At 37.9% G+C, this 22742-nt stretch overlaps 1 protein-coding gene and 1 pseudogene across 1 annotated transcript in view; both read left to right on the forward strand.

The window, feature by feature from the left end:
• LOC109393324 (protein eyes shut homolog) overlaps window positions 1-22742 on the forward strand; it is a 1090347-nt gene that overhangs the window by 980420 nt on the left and 87185 nt on the right. The window contains 1 exon segment of the mRNA XM_019662404.1: window positions 8362-8534. Coding sequence (XP_019517949.1) covers window positions 8362-8534 — 173 coding nt within the window.
• LOC109393323 (ubiquitin-40S ribosomal protein S27a pseudogene) lies at window positions 1218-1731 on the forward strand (annotated as a pseudogene).

Here is a 22742-nt window from a genome sequence, read left to right on the forward strand (position 1 = left end):
TTTCTTATCTCATTGATATGATAAGTAGCTAGTCCAGCACTTTAAATTCTTTAGATATTTGAGTCAAACTTTATTTTCCTTTATTGGCCTTTTCCCTTAGGCCAACTACAATTGTAATCCATAGGTTCATTAATTTTAATCAAAGCTAAGGTATTCGTATATTCCTAACCTATTTCAACACTACTTAACATATTCACTAGGGTATCCATGGATGCTTCAAGTAATATATGTATAAAAATGAGCTCATTATATTTTCTCCCTACTTTCCAAATGGTAAAGAATCCATCAAAAGGTTTAGGTATAGTGAATGTAGGTTGCAACCTGTACCTCTAGGGCTGAGGAAGAATACTCAAGCAAGGAACAACACATTTGGAAGACACACACACACACACACACACACACACACACACACACGACCAGTTGATAATTAGATCATCTTGGACAGAGTATGGTCATTGGATGTAAAAAAGTTCACTGAGGTTCCAGTGAAGAAGCTACCCACTAGGATGCTGAAGAAACTGACTAGGCAGCCCCTGCACGGGTGCTGCTGAAACTCACTGGGAAGCCATCTTCTGGCATCCTGGGGACCTCACTGAGGAACCACCAACAGGATTGCTGAACTTACTGAATTCTGCCCATTGGAGGTCTAAGGAACTCTATGTCAAGCCACCCACCCAAGAGCTAGCAGGACACACTGAAAAGCCAACCTTTGGGGGTACTGCCGAAGCGTGCTGGGAATCTGCCCAGTGGGACACCAGAAGTTAGCTGGGAAGCCAGCTGGAGCACGGGCTGAAACCTCTCAGTGGGAATCCATCTGAAGGATGCTGCTACTTGCCGGGGGCAGTACCACTGTGTTTCCTGAACATGCTCCCAACAGGAGTGAGAAGAGAGGCGAGCACATCAGAGCTAGGAAAACAAGCCCTTCTCTCAGTGTCTCTCCAACACATTTTGCATGCTATAACCCCAGAATGATCATTCTGAAACATAACATGATTATTTCCCTGCCCCAAAATCTTTCCATGGGGTAAAAGGAAAGAAGGATGGGAAAATAGGAAGGGATGAGGTGGGAAGTCACGGGTTTATGCTGATGACTGCAATCTTATCTATTGAGCAGGAAAAGAAGTCATCTTAGCTGAGCCTGGGATGTAGGGCTTAGAGGTTGGGAAAGATCTGAACAAGTTTATAGAAGGATGAAAAGAGTCAAAGTCGCTTTCTGATCCGCCATCTGCGGTGGAATCACCGCCAAGAAGCAGATTTTCGTGAAGACCCTTACTGGGAAGACCATCACCCTGGAGGTTGAACCCTCGGATACAATAGAAAATGTAAAGGCCAGGATAAGGAAGGAATTCCTCCTGATCAGCAAAGACTGATCTTTACTGGCAAGCAACTGGAAGATGGACATACTTTGTCTGACTACAACATTCAAAAGGAGTCCACTCTTCATCTTGTGTTGAGACTTCGTGGTGGTGCTAAGAAAAGGAAGAAGAAGTCTTACACCACTCCCAAGAAGAACAAGCATAAGAGAAAGAAGGTTAAGCTGGCTGTCCTGAAATACTATAAGGTGGACGAGAATGGCAAAATCAGCCGCCTTAGTCGGGAGTGCCCTTCAGATGAATGTGGTGCTGGAGTTTTTATGGCCAGCTACTTTGACAGACATTATTGTGGCAAATGTTGTCTGACCTATTGCTTCAACAATCCAGAAGACAAGTAATTGTATATGGTTTAATAAAAGACATGAACTAAAAAAAAAAAGAGTCAAAGTCAAAATCAATGCCAACATTTTGCCAAATGAATTGGAAATGTTATCTGGACTAACATACATGTGTAGGATATGCAACAGGGAGGAATGTGCGTGAGATGAAGGTCTGAACTGGGCTTGGGACTAGGAAAATGACCCCTTGTACAGTGGGTAAATATTGGGTGGCAAATTTGATACTGTTCCTTATAATTGTGCCCCAAACTTTGTGTCTGGGCCTCAAAATGATAAGCAAAATATACCGTGTGGTTCAAGGGGAAGGCATTAAACATCTTGCCAGTCAGTATTCTCTGGTCTGTATTGTTCAGAACACTGAGTCTGTATAAGGAGATTTGAGACGGCTCCGGATGTCACCTTCTTATTCCATGTGGCAGATGCGAACTGTAGTTTAAGAACAAGCTTGATGAATCAATCTATTTAGAGGCAAGAGCTCCTCTAAATTTCTTGCCTTTTTCAAACCCCAAATTAGAGCACAAAGACTTTAGAAAAGAGAGGAGGACCTGAAGTAAGTGAGAAACTGCAAAAAAAATAAATAAATTTCTTGTTGCAAATTTAATGTAGGAATGTAGCAATGCTCACACAGAATGTTCCTTTGTTCATAAATTTGTATCTTTCTAGAGAGTTATTTACTCTTCTGTATGTTTGTGAGGAATAAATGTCCCCCCACAACAATTTTGTAAATAGTTCTTCGTATCAGAAAAAAACAGCCATCAACATTGTGTGCTACGTTTCCACCTTCCTGACAATAGTTGAATTCACCATGGAAACAGCTGAGTAGAAATTGTATGTATGTGAACATTATCGAGGTCAAGGGAATGGGTGAAACAGCACTTTGTGGGCTTAAATATTTTAAGAGAAAAATTTTGTTTCTTTTTAGTAGGAGTTAAAATAGCTTTTTAAAAGCTTATACCAACTCTTCTAGCCTTAAATAGCTTCCAAATAGGCACATTATCTTTACAGGAAATTATCTGAGAACTCCAGAGTTTCATAAGCCCTGCATTTACTGATTCAGTTATATTAAATTCTGCCCAAATTGCCCTTACAGTGCAGGGAACTGGAGACTGGCGAATCTTGCAATGAACACAAAGTAAAAAAAATATATTATAAAATTGTTGCTTGGGCACAGACTAACCTTAAGACCCTGAGCTTTTTTTTTAATTGGTGGAGGTAATTTTAGACATTGAAATGATATATTCATTCAACAATTATTAATGCATCATTATATTTTCCCACCAATCAGCACCGTCCACCTCATCCTTCTTTCCCAGCCCACTTATCTTTATACCAGATTCCATCTGTTGCTCTTATCCCACTATTAACTGCTTCAGACTCCACTAATTGTGGGTTTCATCTATGCCCACCTCCTTTCCCTAACAAATAATGAGCAGCTCATCAATGGCAAGAACTATACTAGGCACATTATCCTGCATATCTCATTTAATTTATTTAGATTATGGTCACTCTCACCATATAGCTCCCTATTTTTTGTTTGATATTTGGAAGCAAAGCTTTAACTCCATTTTATAAGGACTAGTGTGTCACAAAGCAAAAGAAATCGAAGAGACATCTCTTGCTGGGATGGAAATTTCTAATCACATTTCTTTACCAACAAAGACCTTTTTGTAAAGTGAATCATGATTTTAAGAGAGACGAGGGAAAGAGGGAAAAACAGAGAGATTACAATATAGGTTAAATTTTTCTTCATAGAATACCCACGAGATTAAATTGGACAGATCCTAGAACAAGAAGCAACAAAAATACTTTTATATTATTTGTGAATTATCCCTGTTTTATGTATTACTTCTTTACATGTGATTCTATGGCTTTATGAGTGCTCATATCCTTTTTCATCTTCTTTCTTTCTGCCTTAAGTAAAATTTTTCATATAAAGAAAAAACAGCTCCCGAAGCTGAAGGAAATTTTCCTGGAGCCCTCTCTGTTCATGGGTAGACTATATAGACAATAACCTCCAAGTTCACTTTCAAGGCCACCTGAAGGTAATTTGGGTTTTGCATTTTTTTTCTATTATTTTCACATTTGGCTACTTTTAAAAAGTTAAAAATGTGAAATATGATGGTGTGCCTTCTCCCTTTAGGCAGCTCTATCTTAGAGACAAAGAAAGACTGTCTGTGGTGCTGGAGAACCAGGTCTCCACACACAGCTGACAGTTCATTTGAAAGGACTTCAAAATTTTTAAGGAAGATTGCGGCTGGGTGGGTGGGGCGGCATTGCTTTATAATCCCCAGACTCTTATTGGGCTGTGAAGTTCATGAAAACAGAATGAAAGTTCCACTTGAACCACACAGTTACTCGGGATCTTATTTGCATTCTACCTGGAGCCTGAGTTGGGTACTATAAATAGAAGAGCCTATACTAGAGATGAGCTTTTTCTGCCAGCAGCAATTTTATTTTCTAGAACTATCTAGAGACATTACTCATAAGAATTCATTCTGAATACTTTCTTGTGAGAATCTCCCTCTTCTTGACACTGTGGCTGGTCAATTTTGAAATCCCCTAATGATCCTTTAAATACAAAGAGTGCAGGAAGAGTTATTTGTTTTTTTAAGTTAATACATCCAGGTGTCCTTTTAGTTCTAGAAGGTTTTCAGGCACCTGGCTGTGTGATATAAATAGGGGGTATCCGTTTCAAACTAACATCTTTGATTTTTTTAAACAGCTAAATTTCTAAAGATAATTTTTAATATTCATAAAAACAACAACATTTGATATGCTAAATATAGTGTGACTTGTAGTCACACTATGCTGTAGTGGTTAAAATGCTAAAATATACAGATGCTTGTGTACTCTTAGATAAGTGATATTTTTTTAACTAATCTTTAAAATGACTGCGTGAATTTTTTGCCTACTTCATGTTGTTACATGTAATAGGCTATATATGCTATATATGGCACTAATAAAATGAAAACCCTCTAATCTTCGTATTGTGTTTTCAGATACATGTTAGCCAAAAGTCAAAATGTAGCCCAACCCTGGCATCCTGCTAAGGACACAATAGTAACTAATGCCCATCAAGCTTTTACTCTGGTGGGAAGATTTGTCTCCAGAGCTGGCTTAAGCTCAAAGTAGGCTATGCAAAAGAATCACCTGATGACATTTTTTAAACGCAAAATCTTGGGCCTGACCCCAGATCTCCTAAATCAAAATCTCAGAGGGCCAAGGGAGCACAGGAATCTGCATTTAAAAACCACATGGGAGGTCCTCTGGTAACATGCTCTGCAACCAGTACAGAAACCAGCTTTTTGAAGCTACTGACATCTAAGTCCACTTATGACAGACCGAAGACCTTCCAATCCTCACCACTGTCTAAATTCTCTTGTTGCATACATATGTGGTGTCTTACAGAGCTAGTTCACGAACTTATATTGTCACCCCAATGAGAACAGAAGCGAGCCTTACTTATCCTATGGCACATGGCTCTGTCCATGACATGGGTGCAGAGAAAATATTGGCTGACAGCAACTGACAATAAAGATGGTGTTCTGATGTACTGGTAAAACTTCACCAATATCTGGGGGCTTTCCCAAACCTACTTTTAATTCAGCAAAGTGCCCTGACTTCTCTAGACGAAGATTTGCAGAACACTTTTCTATATGGTTCATGGGTCTGAGAAGGGTAACCTTTTTAAAACTTTCTCAAATGAAAAATAATGTTGTTCACGTGAATATATTCTTTCATAACTAATTAAACAGTGTCCAACCATTCACAGCAATGTTACAACATTTAAAGGAAACTAGGAGAAGGAGGGTGACATTGTTTAAATCACTGTGGCCAAAAGTGGACTGTTACATAAGACTGTTACACAGGGCATCACTTTCCTGGTTGACACTGCCATTTACTTCAGAGTGTGGAGAGCATAACAATCAACCAAGTGACAGCAAAAACAGCTTACTTGTTAGCTTTTAAAGAAGTTGGGATTTAATGATGGGATCTCTGGTAAAATCTGAATAGAAGAAGCCTTTAGGTCCAAGTGTAACACAGCTGATGGCAAACATAGATTTTATTAAAACTATTGGTGAAATATCTGGCACTCCAGGAAATCTTTTGGACTTGAAAGTACAATTTGAAGCGAAGTATACAGAGGCACCATCATTTGGCAAAATTTCAACTGGCTCAATCTGACTCTTTCTAATGAAATGCTGATGGAATGTCAAGATGGCCCATAGGGCTGTGGACTCTTGCCCTTGGTTAGCCAGATAAGGTGATTTTCCCCTTTCCTGGAGTGTTTTCTACAGAATTTCTAATTTTCTCTCTGCTCTAGCTGCCTGCTGATGTACAGATGCACACAGTTAGTCATAGCCACATAATTTATGCAACCAACTTCTCCCAACACCTGATGAAAGCAAAAAGGAAACGAAACTTGATTTATCAATAGGACATGATTAAAATTAGTGCTTTCCTTGGTTTTTAACATAAAAGCATCTTTCCTGTATTTCAAAGATGGTTAGGTCTATATAATTAAAGCACGTCAATCAGCCAATATTTAGATTTGACTTTCATATACGTAGCGCTCTCCTTTGTTATAAAAGACTTATTTGGTCCTTCCAGAATGCAGCTTTCAGGAGCGTTACACTCCAAGGCTTCATCCCACAATACAGATGCTTAATTCTGAGCTTTCAAATCCAACTTAAGTGAGTGGAAGCAAAGTTACGTTACATTTATCCATGGCCCCAAACAACATTAAGTTTCTAACTAACACTTTAAGTCACATCAGAAGGTATGTCTATACCTGCCAGGTGGTCTGGTTATATACATTCACCACTATTCTCAGGCAAGAAACAACGGCATTGGCTCCATGGTCCTCAAAATTTTGTTTTGTAGCCCAGAGACAGAAGAGTTTGTCTAGGGTGCTTTGTAACCATCTTAGTGACATCGAGCTTCAAAATTTTTCCCAGCTCTGTAAACCTGTGAGATTCTATATCTGCCTGTTTTGTATAAAGCCCTGTGCAAGTTGCCATCAAAGTTATAAAATGAGTAAATTACTGGTCACCTTATGTGTCAGCAAAATCTGAGGGTCTCGAAGCCTCAACCCCTCCAAAGCTAGCTTTACCTGCTATCTGGTACGTGAAGTTTCTCCATGGTGGTTCATCCTATTAACACAGAAAATTAGTATAAGAATATAACCATTTTTGGAAAAGGAAACCTCTTCAGATTTCAAAGTCAGGTATTCATTAGTATGAAAAAATATCTGACTTTCCTGTGAGCAAATTTATTTTGGACTAAGGGGGATGAAAAGATGTAAGGAAGGCATCAAAAGACAACAAAGATAAGAAGGACAAGAGAAAAAGTCCCTGGTGTGGGCAAGCTCTACAACTATATTGGGAGGCTGAGTCATGCATACAAAATATGCTAGCTTCTTCATTTTCTGCATGGTCCTGGCATCTACCTTTAAGAGCTAACAGTCATGTTTAGAAGATAAGATTTAAGCAGGAATAAATAAATAAATAAATAAAACCCTAAAGATTCATATAATGGAAGGTGTATGGATTTAAGGTAATAAGCAGAAAGAATAAAAGGAAGGAAAGGACATCAACACTAAACGGAATTCATTTAACTGCAAATGACAAAACCCCAATTCCAACTGGCTCAAAAACTAAAATAGGCCTTAAAATGTATTGGCTAAATTCAAATATGCCGCAGAGTAACAGCTAGATCTGGTGCCCAAATAACATCATTAGCCGTCTCCCCCAGTCTCTCAGATTTGTGTTGCTGGGTATTAGTTAGTTACTTTCAGCCAGCTTTCCCTCTGGATAGGCAGATGCCACCAGCAGCTCCCAGTTCAGCAACCCCAGCAACAAAGGCCAGTTAGCCTGGCGTGGCCCGTGTGATTGACACCAAGCGTCGGGGTCAGCCCTCCCAGTCAGTGTAGGCTGAGTGTGGCAGAGGTGAGTCTGCAGGGAGAACTGAAGCTACTGTTACTTTTAAAGGGGGCAATGGATGCAGGGAAGGCGGAAACAACAGATTACAAATCACTTTACTCTCTGGAGGATGCTGCCCCAGCAGGTGAGGGGATTGGTTTTCCTGAGTGCTGCTTTCACAGGCTCTCCCGCCCTGGGACCACCAAATGATATTCTAAACTGCAGAGTTCTGTAGTCATTACAGCTCCCCCACTGTGCTTTTCCTTCAGAATTACCACAAAGGCGCTCTTGGAGGATGGTGTCCTGAGTTGATGAAGATTATTACCAGGCTTGAAATTCTCCTCTGAGCTCTGAGCCTAAGACTTTTTTTCTAATCGATATTTGAAGCACTTTATTGAGGCAACACCATGCATATTTAATGAAGGCCTGAAAGGGCACCTAGTGTGGAAAAAAAATAGAAAAGGAGATAAATCAAAAATAAAAATATGTGGCTCAAAATAGAATTCATGGATTCGGGCAAATCTATAAAGCTGTTAATCTACTTTCAATCCAAAGTACACAGCTACAAATACTTAAAAGTTGAAAAACACAGAAAGAGAAAGGGAGAGGGGAAAAATTCCACTTATTAGACAAGTTGTCATTTTATTTATGTGTGTGTGCATGCATGTACATATATGTGAAAGATCAGTTGTTTTCTGATTGAATTTATCATCCCTTTTCTCTTCTCAGTGATAGTGAAAACTGGTTTTGTGAGTGTCCGAAGCCATACTCAGGCAAGCTGTGCCAGCTTGCAACTTGTGAAAACAGCCCTTGTAGAAATGGTGCCACCTGTGTTCCTAAATCCGGGACAGGTATTGTCTGCCTCTGCCCATATGGAAGGTCTGGGCTCCTCTGCACTGATGGTAAGAACATTTGATTATTAAACATAGAGCATAGGCAGAAGCAGTGAAGTGTATAGAAGTTACTTACAGGTGTCAAGGACAGCACCTGACTGATTGAATATGTCAGATCTTTTTCTTGGTTCTTTTCAAGTCAGTCAAGACAAGACCCATTAATGAGACTGATCACTGAGCAGCTATTTCTCATACCCATCAAGTAATTACAAAGGAGGTAATGAGTTTTCCCTGAGGTTAGACTACAGAAAATCTCTGCACTACAGAATCTCAAAGTCATTCTGATGCTCAAAGGGTAACGAGGAAAATCAGGAGCAAGACATAAAATCAAATTATTTTACATAATTTGGAAAATCTGAAGATATAATTTTAACATATCTGTGTATGGTAGAGCAGTTTTTTGTTTGTTTGTTTACAGATAGCAAAGCCCATGACACAGTCATTCTACACCAAGAAACTAAATCACAAATAATAGCCATGTGCCTCTATCTTTAGGAAAATCCAGTGTGTGGAAACCCTAAATTACAAAAAGGTACAAGATGCTGTAATATAAGATTGTTTGAAGAAGCAAATTGCCTAAGAATGTAATGTTAGCTTTGATATACAGAAGTGAATGTCTATAAATATTTTCAGAAATAATATAATAAAAAGTAATTGGTATTAATATTTAATCAGCTCAGGACTAGATTTGTTTCATCTTTATTTTTACCATAAAGATAAAAAACAAAGTTTACTCCTTTGGCACTAGTGGTATTTGTTACCAAATTTTAAAGTAAAGGCTACCGGGCCGGCCGAGTGGCGCGATGGTTAAGAACTCGCTTGGGATGCCAGAGGGCCCCGGTTCGGATCCCACATATGAGGGCCAGTGACACTGCCCTTCACAGCTAAGATGCTGAACAACAGCTCAACCTGGAGCTGGGCTGCCATGAGTCGCCAGCGATGGCGTGGGCTGCAGCCCCTGTGGCAGTGGGTTGCCATGGGCTACCATGTGTGGCCAGCAGCCAGCGTGAGCGGCCAGCAGCCGCAGTGAGCGGCCGTCCAGAAGCCGGCGACTGATCTGCCTCGCCCAGGAAGAACGCAATGATGGTGCCAACTTGGGCCAGTGAAGCAACGTCCTCCACAACTAGACTGAAGAACAAAACGACAGCAACTTGTCTGTTCCCCTTCCCCCAATTCCCCAATAAAAAAAAAATCTTTAAAAACAAACAAACAAAAAAAAAAAGTGAAGGCTACCAAGGTGAGCACGGAACCCGATGGACCCCAGTGCACAAAGTGCAGTGAACAGGTCCAGCCTGTGCCCACGCTTTAAAGCTGGGGCACTGCACCCTGGTGTAACAGGTATAAACATTCAGAGTAGAATAAAGAAGAAGCTGGGATTAAAGCGTATTGAAGTTTTTGATATGTATGTCTTTGAAGGGAATTGAAACAATGCATCTATGTATAGTTGGCAGACGGGAAGTTCAGAATTACTAGGAATTTCATTCTGTGTGTGGCAGAGTTATATTAGAAGTTAGCCAAGTCATTTTGATAATAAGAAAAAGCTTCACAGACTAGATGGAATTGAAGTCTTTTCCTTTCCTAGAAAAACCTCATGTTTCTCAGACATAATTATTCCACGTAGATAAAAGCTATTGAAAATGCAATTGATCATAATAAATTTAATTACTAAGGGATGAATCATCAGTTTTGCTTCCTTCTTGAAAATAAGACTGACCATATGAAATTAAAAAAAAAATGAAGGTTTATAAGAATGTCTTCACGTATTTACCAAAAAAAAATTTTTTTAAATGGTTGTTTACTCCCATCTTTTGGTCTCGTTAGGGTTCCAAAGATGCAGAGATTTGTGGATTATTGAGACAGGAATTAGAGAATGTTTCTTAGACTCTGCCTCAGTGTAGGTAAGAAGAAATTCCTATGTGCACCCATCCAGGGGAATTTCTCGGAATAACTAGCCTATCCATTAATATACTCCACAAATGTGCCAGATCCATTTGAGATTCCTACCCTCATTGAGCTTACCTTCTAATTGAGAAGACAAAAAAAAAATAGAAATGGCTGAAGATGCAATATAAATTTTATGAAAAGAATTATGAAAGAAATAAGCAAGAAGCGATAGAAAGTAACCAGGGTGAGGGCACGATTCTAGACAGGTGTTGACTGTAAGAATGATTCCAGAAGAGAGGTTTGTACCAAGGCCTGAAGAATAAGGCATGCACCGTATGAAAACCAGAGAAAACAGCTATTCAGGCAAAAGGTTCAGAAAATGGAAGACCCCAAAGACAGATAGAAATGGGCTTTTGAAAGAATGTAAAGAGAGCAAGGGAGAAAATCACATCTGACATAAACAAGGCCTAGATCCTATAGGGCCTTGGGAGCACAGCAAGGTTTTAGAATTTTATTTCTAGGTGCCTCAGGAAGTCATGGGAAGGCTTTAAAGAGGCAGGCAGTGTATATGTGTTTGTTTATACCATTCTGACTACAGTATAGAGATTGATTTTAGAAGGCTTTTGTCAGTGATTCTGACAAAAAAGATAATCTTGCCTAAAACAAAATGGCAGTGGAGATGGAAATAAGTGGATGAACTTGAAATCTATTCTGGAGATAAAGATGGAATTGACAGAACTTGCTAGGAACTATGTGGAAAGGGCTGAGTCAAGAACATCTAGATTTCTTTATTTCATTTGTTTGAACTATATAGCTAGAAGATAGTGGTGCCATTAGAAGATGAGTGGCATAACAGGGTTTTTATAGGGCGTTACTGAGAAGTGAACAAGAATTCTGTTTTGTACAGATGATGGAAAAGATGCCTGTTAAATATCCAAAAGGTGATATGTATGACCAAAAGATCAGGACTAAAGATACTTTGGTGAGTCATCAAAATAGAGGTACTGGTTAAAACCAAAGAACTGGAGATCATCCAAGGAGAAAGTGTAAATAAAGATGAGAAGAGGGCTAAGAGCTAAGCCCTCCAGGATTCCAATGTTTAGGGATCTGAGAGAGGAGAGAAAACCCTATTAAATACCAATACTGTCCTCAACAAATACCCCCTATCACCTTTCAGCCCATAAATATTGCTCCTTTCATGATGTGGCATTATCTTAGCCTGGGTTGCCCATAAAAGTGGAACCTGAATAAAGAATTGTCTTCAAATACAGTAAAGCCTTGGATTGTGAGTAACGTGTTTTCCAAGTGTTCTGCAAGACGAGCAAACACTTCTAATACATTTTAACACAGTAAACGACGATGCCTTGCAATATGAGTACTTTGTTTCTGGAATGAATTATGCTCACAAACCAAGGTATTACTGTAGTTTGTTTTAGAAATGATCCCAGGAAGCCTGAGTGGAATCAAATCCTAAAGAGAATACAACAGGGAAAAAGAGAAAGAAAGAAAGTACAAAGGTACATTATGAAGTTGAAAATCACTGTGGGCAACTGTGCTTGATTTTATTGGGACCTTATGAAGCACTACCTAAAATGAGTCTCAGAATTGTCTGATCTTATGAGGAAATGTACATAATGAGCCTAATAACTGTCTACCCAAGGGACAAAAGAGAGAAACAGTTAACCATTGGCTCACGGTTTCTTTCGATTAAGGGTTTCCCCACAGGACATTAATTTTTCCACAGTTCTAGGTTGGCAAAAGTGCAGGCTCTTGCAAACATCTCAGGCAATTGCTTCAGAAAAACTGAAGGTCAAGGAAGGAGAGCTTAACATATCAATATTCCATAGCAATCACAAAAATGCCCACTCTAGTGTCAGCTCCCTCCAAGAGCCATCTTTGCATCAAGCAGGCATCAATGCGTCTTTTACCCCACCAATTAGTATGAGGTGGCGCCACAAATCATTTCTTGGACCATTCACTGCTACCAATCTGACCTCCAGGAGATTGTCCAGAATCTGCTGAATATATGTTTATTCAATAGAGAAAAACATAGAGCAACCACGAAGCACAGTAGCTGCCCAATTACAACTGCACTTTAGAACAGGCACAGAATAATATCTGAGGCTCCTTTTTTCACCCTTGCCTTTTTGTTAATACCAGAGGATGAAACATCAGCTTGTTTTATTTTATCAGCAGTTGTGTTTGCTACATAGCCCTCCTTTTAAAAAAAATTATAGCCATATCTATCATACTAATATATTCTTTGGGGGATAATAAAAAATATAATTATGACATTTCCTACCTTGTTGATATTTTCACTGGGGAATTAATTCCCAGGCGATCGTGGCAGTGATGACTGGGACTGAGACAAACACTGCAAATGGAAAATCTGCAAGCTGCCTTCCTTTATAAAATGCTTTACAGTCCACATTTCTGCTCCTTATTCATGCTTCCTGTTGCCTATTCTTATTGCAGGAATAATCTCTCCTTGTTTTCTTAACCATGTCATTCTAAAGACACAGGGGAAAGATGCTTTATCTTACCTCTTGCCCTCTGTGTCCCTTCTACAAATATTACTTAATTAATTTACCTTATCCTCCCACCACTAGATTTCTCAATAGAACACAGCCTTTGAAGAAAGCAGTATAACGTATTGATTGAGAGCGTAGGCCCTGGAAATAGTCTGGCTGAGTTAAACCCCCGTTCTACTACTGACTAGCCAGCAGAGTGATCTTGGGCAAGTCACTTAGTCTCTCTGTTCTTCAACTTCAATGAGTCTAATATTTATAGATTTCATGAGAATTAAAGAAGAGAATTCATGTAGCATGCCTAATACCTTACTGGTCACATAGAAAATGCTTTTGTTTTTTAAGGATGTTCAAGCCAGTATTCTGACGTTCACAGAGAACTGCTACATCTTCTCATTGTGGGAAAGAAGTCTGGGTCTCCATCCGAGCTAAAAAGAAAACTCTCTAGGATGTCAAAGGAAATCAAAATTAAATTCCTTTTAAGATTTTTTTTCTACACTGGTGACAATCTGCAGTGATTAGGGACAAGCCAGAGTATTACAAAATCAGGGAAGGAAGCAGTACCCCAGGGATACAGATAATCACCAGGCTATTTAAGAACATGATACCTCTATAAGGCAGCTTAATGTCAGGCTGGCATTTTGTAATGGCATATTTCAAGTGCATGTAATTTTGTGTCATGTAAGCTCATAACTCTTTTGATAGCATCCACTCTGATATGATCCAGCTTTTTCTTTCCAACTCAACAGCTGTTTCATTACAAGGCTGTTCAACCTGTCTCAATATTCATTTCTCACCATGTTTAAATCCTGTATTTTCTAGCTTCTGATTACAAAGAAATGTTAAAAGATCAAGTCCAACCCCAGAGAGGAGCAAGGAGACAGGGGCAATTGTGGCCACACAAGAAAGCACTCAGAAAAGTGATTCCTCTTGCTCTGGCCTGAGGGCAACCTTTGAGTGGTCTGCGTTTTTTCTTCTTTAAGAACTGAAGGAATTACCTTTCCTTTTGCTCAGTGGGAAGGTGCATACCTCCAGCCTTCCTTTCTTTTTTCTACTATTTCAGCATCTGTAGAGAGGAAAATATTAGATTGGCACACATAAAAAAGTGACACTTAAATATATATTTCAATATACAATAAAATGCTCTTAAAAAGTACTTTTGATGGATTCCTATAATCCAATCCATTGTGGCAGTCCCAGCAAAGCAGAGCTACAGTTATTACTCCAAAAATTATTACCAATTTTGTGTTTATAAGAAAAATGAGTCCTTATATATATACTAGGGGTGCCAAAAATTGTATACACATGACTTGTATTTATCTTTTGTTATCGGTATATGTTGAGTATTATAGTTTTAATACAGTTTTTTTTCTTTCTTAAAATGTCTGTACATTTTTTGGAGATTTTATAGATAGATAGATAGATAGATAGATATAAATATATGAAATATTTTCCAGTCAAAGCCTTTTATTAGATATAGGAATTGTTCATGTGTCTATAGTTAATGCTGTAGTCTTTCTCTAAAGGTGTTATGCTTTCTACCAATGATTGGTGTTGGATTTAGTTGTACACACACACACACACACACACACACACATGCGCACACGCGCGCACACACACACACACACACACATATACATGCATTCACACTCACACATCTATTAAAAACAAGATAATACGCTATTTTGACTTGGGGAGTGATATGGGCCCTGGCAGGGTGTACTAGTTGTTTGAACAATATATTCTGTCCTTTATTGTCAATACACACCTGATTTTATTTTGGGCAGTCATATACCCAGCTAAGATGTTCCAGCCTCACTTACAGCAGAATTGCAGCCATGGGATTAAATTATGGATGATCAGATATAAGTAGAAGTGTTAAAATATTGTATTGACCTCTGGAAAACTCCTTAAGAGCACTATCACCCCAGCCTTCCTTCTTTCTAAAGCCTAGAATGTGGGTGAGATGACTCAAATTCCAGAAGTCATCTTGGATCACATGGAAAATGGAAGACACTTGCCAGGGTGGTGAAGCAAAAAGATGAAAAAAAGCTTAAATCCCTGATAATGATAAAATCTCCATACCAGTCAGGGATTGCCCACCATCAGACTTATTTTTAGTGAGGGAAAAATAATCTATTTTGCTTAAACCTCTGTTATTTTGTTATATGTTGTGTTATATGAGGCTAAACCTAATCCTTATTGATACAATCAGTGTAAAGATGTCCCTGAATTTTGTATCTTGAAATGTTTTCTCAAATATTTCTGATTTTGTTCATAACCCTTAGACTCCTTCTCAAACAGAAAGAAAGTACAGCATTTCTTGTGTTATTTTACTTTATTTTAGTCTAGAAGATATTAAAAATTATGAGTTTATAAAATCTATTTTGCAATCAGATGAAAGTGTGGTATGAATATTATTTTAATATTGTAAAAGAAATATCAAAGTAAGCAGCAAAATGAAAAATTATATTTTTCAAAATTAGAAAAATAATTTAAAAAGCACAATTTAGATCTTACTTATGAAACATTACCTCTTATCTTAAAACTACCTCCATGAAGCAATTTTTAATAATCACACTAAATGAAAAATCAAATTAGTTGGTAGATTTTCACATCTCAGTTCCTAGGGAGCCATGCATCTGTTATTGTCTGCCTTTAAACAAAGAACAGGATATTCACTGTCAAACTCTTACTGTTTGCCTATGGAGCACTGTCAGCTGAACACTAGAATCTAAACGCCAAATGTTCTTTTTGTTCATTCCAGCACTTTGTCACTGTTTAGCAACATCACAGATTTCTCCCACTCAACACAAACATTTCCTGCTTATTAAAAAAATGTCTTTAAAATAGATAGTCTATGCATCAGGGAAGAATTGTCTCTCCTGAATATATTTATGGCAAATTGATTTTGTAGACCATGTGTGGAAATGTAAACCTCTGCAGTTTATCCTGCAGCTCACCAGAGAATTTAACTTTGCAGGTCTGTCAGTCTAGGCTTTCTCACAAAGAGTCAATTTTTGGTATAAAATGAATACTGTCAGAACCTACCACACCTAGCTGGCTATGCTTGGTTAGTTTAAGAGCTATGCTAAGATGATGCACCAGGCAGCTGCCAAACAATGGAGAGCACAAACACATTTGTTATACATTAAAAATATTATTCACAGAAACAGAAAATTGATTAGAGTCTATATGAAAATTTATGCTACATGAAAAAATCAGTGCAATCAACATTTCATGAAGAGACAATGGAATTTTTTTTGTGTGTGTATTTTGGTTTTTTTAAGGTTGTATTAGAGAATTGAGGGAGGGGAACAGCGCTGGGGAATCAGAGGAAGGGGAACAGACAAGTTGCTGTCCTTTTGTTCTTCAGTGTAGTTGTGGAGGACGGTGCTTCACTGGCCCATGTTGGTATTATCATTGCGCTCTTCCCTGGCGAGGCCGATCTGTCGCCAGCCTCTGGACGGCTGCTCATGGCGGCTCTTGGCAGCTCACACTGGCTGCTGGCTGCTCATGCTGGCTGCCGGCCACACACAGTAGCTTATGGCAGCCCACTGCAGCAGGGGCTGCAGCCTACACCGTCACTGGCAGACTCAGTGCAGCCCAGCTCCAGGTCGAGCTGTTGTTCACCATCTTAGCTGTAGAGGGTGCAGTGTCACTGGCCCTCGTGTGGGGTCCAAACCAGGGCCCTGCTACTCAGAGCTGGTGTCCCAAGCCAGCTCTTAACCAATGCACCACTCGGCCGGCTCAAGAGACAATGGAATTTATTGATTGTTAGAAATGAAATGAACAGGGATGGAGATGCCTGTGTGATGTAAATTGTCTCCCATTCTATACAGTGATAGCAGTTCTTCAGTTAAAGGGTTTTTGTTTATATGTGTTCATATTGTGTCTTTTCTGATATTTTGTTATTCCATGACTTTGAGCTTCAAAATGGCATCCTATTTTCTTTAGGATAAATTAACATCTGCTAAAAATGATGTACAAACTTGACATGGGCAGACCCCAGCTAACCCGCCTACCTTTCTTCATCTTATCCACCATCTGTCAGAACACTGTTCACACAACTTGGTATTTATCTTTTAAATGTTGGCCATATAGCACACCAGTCCTTCCCTCAGACTATCAGCTCTGTGAAGGTAGATATCATGTCCGTCTTGGCCATCACCATATCTGTGGAGTAGCACATGGTGCCTCACACATGGTGGGCTCTTCAAGTTTTGAAAATGATTTGAAAGTTCTTCAGAACATTTGCCTCAGCTGCTACCCTGAGCCTACCACTGGGCCTATTACTTAGGAGATAGTCAATAAGTTTTGAAAAAGTAAAGTAATAAAATAATCGATGAATGAATAGTCTAATCTGGAACACTTCCATAAAGTGTGTTCCACAGCATACTAATGCAATAAGGTGGCCCATTAAAAAAAAAACAGTGTATTGAAATGAACTCGCATCTGCTAAGGGCTTACTATATGCCAGGCCCTCAGGTAAGTGCTTTACATTCATCTTCCTTCATGATCTGCATAATAACCCAGTGAGGTACATCATTATTTCTATTGTGCAGATACCGAAACTGAGGTTCAGAAAATTTAAGTAGTCAAAAGTAATACAGCTCATGAATTGTGAGTAGATCTGCAATCCAGATCTCTCTGACTTCAGTCTTTCTTTAAACAATTATGTAGTATTCTACTCCCTTTTCAGGAATTCACAGTGTGTGGTAGCACTTAAAGACTCTGAGAAGTACTATAATAACACAGCATGAAACCAAGGGGCTCTTCCTTCCATGGAATAAGGCTTTCACAGAATACGCTAGAGCAATGGTGTATGTACACCCTATCGTGGTATTAGAAGAAAATATTACTGCTCTGTTTTTACCTCAGTGTTATAATTTCAATTTCTTGTGTTTTATGATGTCCGTATTATATTAGTATGTGTACATAATTTTAAATAAATAATGAATGTGGGTCATGATCAAAAAAAGTTTAGAGACCACTGATTTAGACAATACCCTTTCAAACATTGACTGAGAGCTTTATTAGTTCCATTGATTTCAAAGAACTAATTTAGAGAAGCAGATTTCAAATTATCCTTGAAATACTTGGAATATATTGTATAATATATAAAATTTATTATATAATTCCAATTGGTTGAATTATTAGAAAGAACAATGGAGTGGCATATTCAAAAACTTCTTATTCTTGTTTTTAAATTACTTTTAAACAACCTACTCATCCCAATTCAATTAAATTTGCATAAATTTGCATTCTCTGAACTCATGCTAACTGCGCAGTGGAAAAGAGTGCAGGAATACTATGGATAACAGAAAGAGAGTGACTATAACTTCAGCAAATACCAATAGCAAACTCACCATAGAAAGTCAAGGGTTAAATTTATGTATATTTTATGGCCAGAATATGGAAAAGTGTCCATTTGTGGTAGGTATTCCCAAACACAAAACCAGATAAGGCCACTTAGGCCTAAATTAAGCAGAATGAGTTTAAGTGGGAAGTACTTCTACTCCCTTCTCTGCATTGCAATTTAATAAAATAAAAAATGCTTAAAATTATATTATGTATTTATCCTTGAGGGTTTTGTTTTGTGTTTGTTTCTCAATAAATCAAATGACTTGATCCTTGCTTTCTTCTTTGTCCTTTTACCAAATGATGACCCCTCAATGTTTTAATTATCCTGAAAAGTACTGAACTTTAATAAAGCACCACGTGATCATTCAATATAAATTTCCACTCAGAAAATTGGGTAGGTGCAAGTTATATTTCATATATTTGATAAGAACAACTAAACCTGAAAAGGTCAACACTTTGAGGCATCATTTTGTCAACTCAGACAAATAAACAATTTCTTAAAGAAAAAATTAACCCAGCAGGGGAGTATTTTTAGGAAGTGTACAAATTACTGTAGAATTGGTTAGTCAAAATAATTAAACTGGTAACACCAATAAACTCATGACCTATGTCTATGATTAAATGACTTGGCCAGTGAAGTCTGCACTTCCTATCATTATGCATCTGTGAGGAAAATATTAAATTGGTGAATAATTAGAAAAGAGAGAATATTTCTGAAAATTAATTGTATGTTGTAACCAAATCCTGACCTCCTATTACCTACATTGCATTAACATTATTCAATATGCCTAACATCTGAAATACTCTCTCTCCCTCTCTTTTCTTATTATTCACCACAATATTTAGTATTCTATATCGCTTATCCCTATCCTTGAGAAATAAAGGATAAATCCAAAGACAACAGTAAACAGTCTTAGATGATCAAATCATGATTCCAATTTGGCTGTAATGATGATATTGTAAACCCTGAATTTGAATGTGAACTGCCAAAGGGCATTATAAACACCCACTCTCAGAAGTATAGCTCATATCTCAAAACATATGAATTACTTAATGTGAACTATGATTTCTGAAGGGCTTTTTTCCTAAAAAGAATGTGCTATAGGGATTACTAAGAACTGGGCTTCCTAATCATTTCTGAAATTTAAAAATTTGAAGAGCAAACAAGAATAACTTGAAAAAGCTCACTTATTAATATATTTTAAAATAGTTTTTTCCTATAGACTAAACAATAGACAAACACAGGTATATTTTTAATTCCCTTGTTCTAATCATAGCACCTTGGTCCTGAGTAAGGGCTTTGTTTGAAGTAAATTAACTCTGTCCTGCACCTGCTATTGGTCAGTCATTTTAGAGCATAACTGGTATGTTAGCAGCTTATAAACTTAATACAGCTCTTTAAAAGTCAGCATTTTACTACTCATTTTGATTTGCTTCCATGGCTTAACACCTGGCAAGGAACATCCAATCTTTTCCAGAGCGCAGATCTAAATATTGCACCTAATGATTCAGTCTCAAAAATGACATTTTGTAATTCTCTTTGCCATTCCAAAGAGGCAAAGGGTATTTTTGAACCTCATCTTTTTTGTTCTTGTGTATTAAATCAACTTGAAATTGTTAAAGTGAGACTCTTTCTGCCCCAAGTCTTCAAGCTCTAGAGAAAGAAAAGCTGTCATCAGGACGAGTGGCTGATAATTCTGCTTGTTGGAGTGTATCCCTGTCAGTCTCCTGGGTAGGTGGCTTAACATACACCTCATTGACAGCAAACACCAAAGGGGGCTTTCCTGAAGGAACGTCACTGACTGCTCTGCTGCTAGAGTCCCCTAAGTAGTTGTCAGGGTTGCTATCTTAACCACGGTGGGGTTGATTTTTTCTGAGATAGCTGCATCCACTGCATTTTAAGCCTGACTGCCTGTATAAGCTTTAAATATAGAACGTTTAAGAAATATATATTTCAGAGGTCTTTTGTTTGTAGTTTGCAAAACCTGCTCCTTACCTCCATTATACCTCTCTCTATTACTTGTTATAAGAAACAAAAACTTTTGAGGATAGTGCATCTTTAGCGTCCTGGATTTTCAGCTACTGAATTGTAGTCTACATCCGTGTAGCAAAAGGAGAATGGAAAGCCTCGATAGCCATTTCTCCCACGTTTTAATAATTAGGGAATTACCCAATTTCCCATCCTGCAAATCAAAAGACTTAAGGCGCCTCTCTGCCAACATCTAAAAGCTTTTTTGGTTATTCAATGCGTGCCCTGCTGGAATACAAGAATGTCAGAACACCTGTGCAAAACACAAAGGGCTGCACATTTACAGGGGTATTAAGTGAAGTCTAATTATAACTTGATTTTTAAAAAATCCCCTTGACAAAAGCCTATTTCCAGAGAAGCAGCTTTTGTAAGAACAAACTTAGAAATGATTATATCTCAAATGTGCTCTTTGGTAAAATTGAAAAAGAAAAGTGTTGCTCAAAGCATTCTTGGATATAGAAGCAAAAGAGCAACACCTTTTTTTTTTTATCCTCCATTCTCTGAGCAGGGTGCTGCTTCTTAGTCAATTCTTTATTCCTTCAACATCTGCATACTCTTAATTAATGAACTTCACCATTTAAGCAAACTCAAATAGTTATTGTTTTATTAGCTGACAACGCCTCACATCTCTTTATAGCTGATTAAATTGAAGTTGGCAGCATTCCACTGTTAGTGCTGTGTGATGGGAAGGCCCTACGCTCGGAGGTCCAAGATGTGAAACAACCAGCTGTGTGACTGTGTGACCTCAAGCAGGTCATGTCACCTCCCTGCACTTCATTTTCTCCGTCAGCTAACGAAAGAGTTGGAATACATGGTCTTCCTCTTCTTCAATTTTTTTTTTAATCCCAGTCAGAATGCTTAGACTGACAATAGGAGAAATAATGTTCCTCCCACTAATTCAAATGCAGTTTTATTTTGTATCTCCTTCATTGCAAGTTATTACAGTTGATTATGAAATAACTAATAAAAGTTAGCAGGCATCGATAGCTTGTAATCTAGACATTGTTCTAAGTGCTTTATCTAGGATATGCCATTTCACCCTCAAAAGAGGACAAAAAGCAGTTATTTTCCCCATTTTATAGATGAGAACATCAAAAATTAAAAACGATAAATGACTAGTATGAGCAATGGCTAGTTAGTGGCAGAGCTGTAATCAGAATCCTTAAAGCCAGACTCTAGAGTTTGTGCTCTGAACTTTTGTGTTACTCTGAATCCCATGAACATGTCTCAAATACACAGATTCAGAGGTACTGTATTTAAAGCAAAATCTAATCATGGAAGTGATTACTAATTATTTTAACAGAAACAAATAATAACTGCCTTCTTAAGAAAAATAGCTCAAGTATAAAATTATGAATCATTGATCAAGTCTTACCGTGTGATTAAAATGTTATAAACAAACCTAGATGCTTGGGGAAACATGTTAATTATCAATTATGATTTGTCCCACTGGCACAGAAACTTATTAGATTTGACATCAATATGCTTTACCTTTCTTAGTAATATAAATTATCTGGCAAATTATGAGATAATAAATACAGTTTAAGTTTAATTATGTCATTTAAGTTGTAAGAAAATTTATCCTATAATTTATTCATTTAACAAGTACTAATTATCTGCCAGACCTCTCCTAGGTGCTTAGTAAATAAAATACACATATCTTCTTTCCTCAGTGAGGCTTAACATCTACAAAGAAGACAGAGAAAAATGAAATCAATTAATTAATTAGTTAATTAATTAATTCCAGATTGTGACTGGTACTGTAGAGGAAATAAACAGATGACATGATGAGAAATAATAGCGTAGGACTTATACAGGTGATCAGGGAGGGACTCTCTAAGAAGGCCAACGAAATTCAAATATAAAGAACAAGGCAAAGGTGGCATAAGTGAATTTAGAGAAACAAACTGAGGTCAAATCATGCAGGGCTTTGTAGGGCATGGGAATAAGTTTGGATTTTCTTCCATGTCCATTGACAAGCAATAGATTTAAAGAGGGGAACGATTTGGGTTTATAAAATATTACTTGGGCCTCTATATTGGAGTAATAGAAAAAGGTTGACATAGGAATCTCATGCAGTAATCCATATAACAAATGATGCTGTCTGAGCAGAGTGGGGAAGAATTAGCCAGAGTCAAGTTTTATTTGGGAGTAGATTCTATAAGATTTACTGTGATCCATTGTGTTGGGGCTGAGGAGAAAGAGGAGTCAAAAACATGGCTCCCAGATTTTTAGATTGAGCAACTTAGATAATGGAGTGTTTTACTGACAAGTGAAAGAATGAGCTTGAGTGGAAACGAGTTAAGTTTCGCTTCAGATGCCTGCAGAATGTGTAAGTGGAAAGGTCAGAGAGGCCGCTGGATATTTCTTTTTGCCTTAAAATGAGAGGCTTGGCCTAGAGATATAAAGTTG

Source organism: Hipposideros armiger, unplaced genomic scaffold (genome assembly GCF_001890085.2).
Source record: "Hipposideros armiger isolate ML-2016 unplaced genomic scaffold, ASM189008v1 scaffold_375, whole genome shotgun sequence".
Taxonomy (NCBI): Eukaryota; Metazoa; Chordata; class Mammalia; order Chiroptera; family Hipposideridae; genus Hipposideros; species Hipposideros armiger.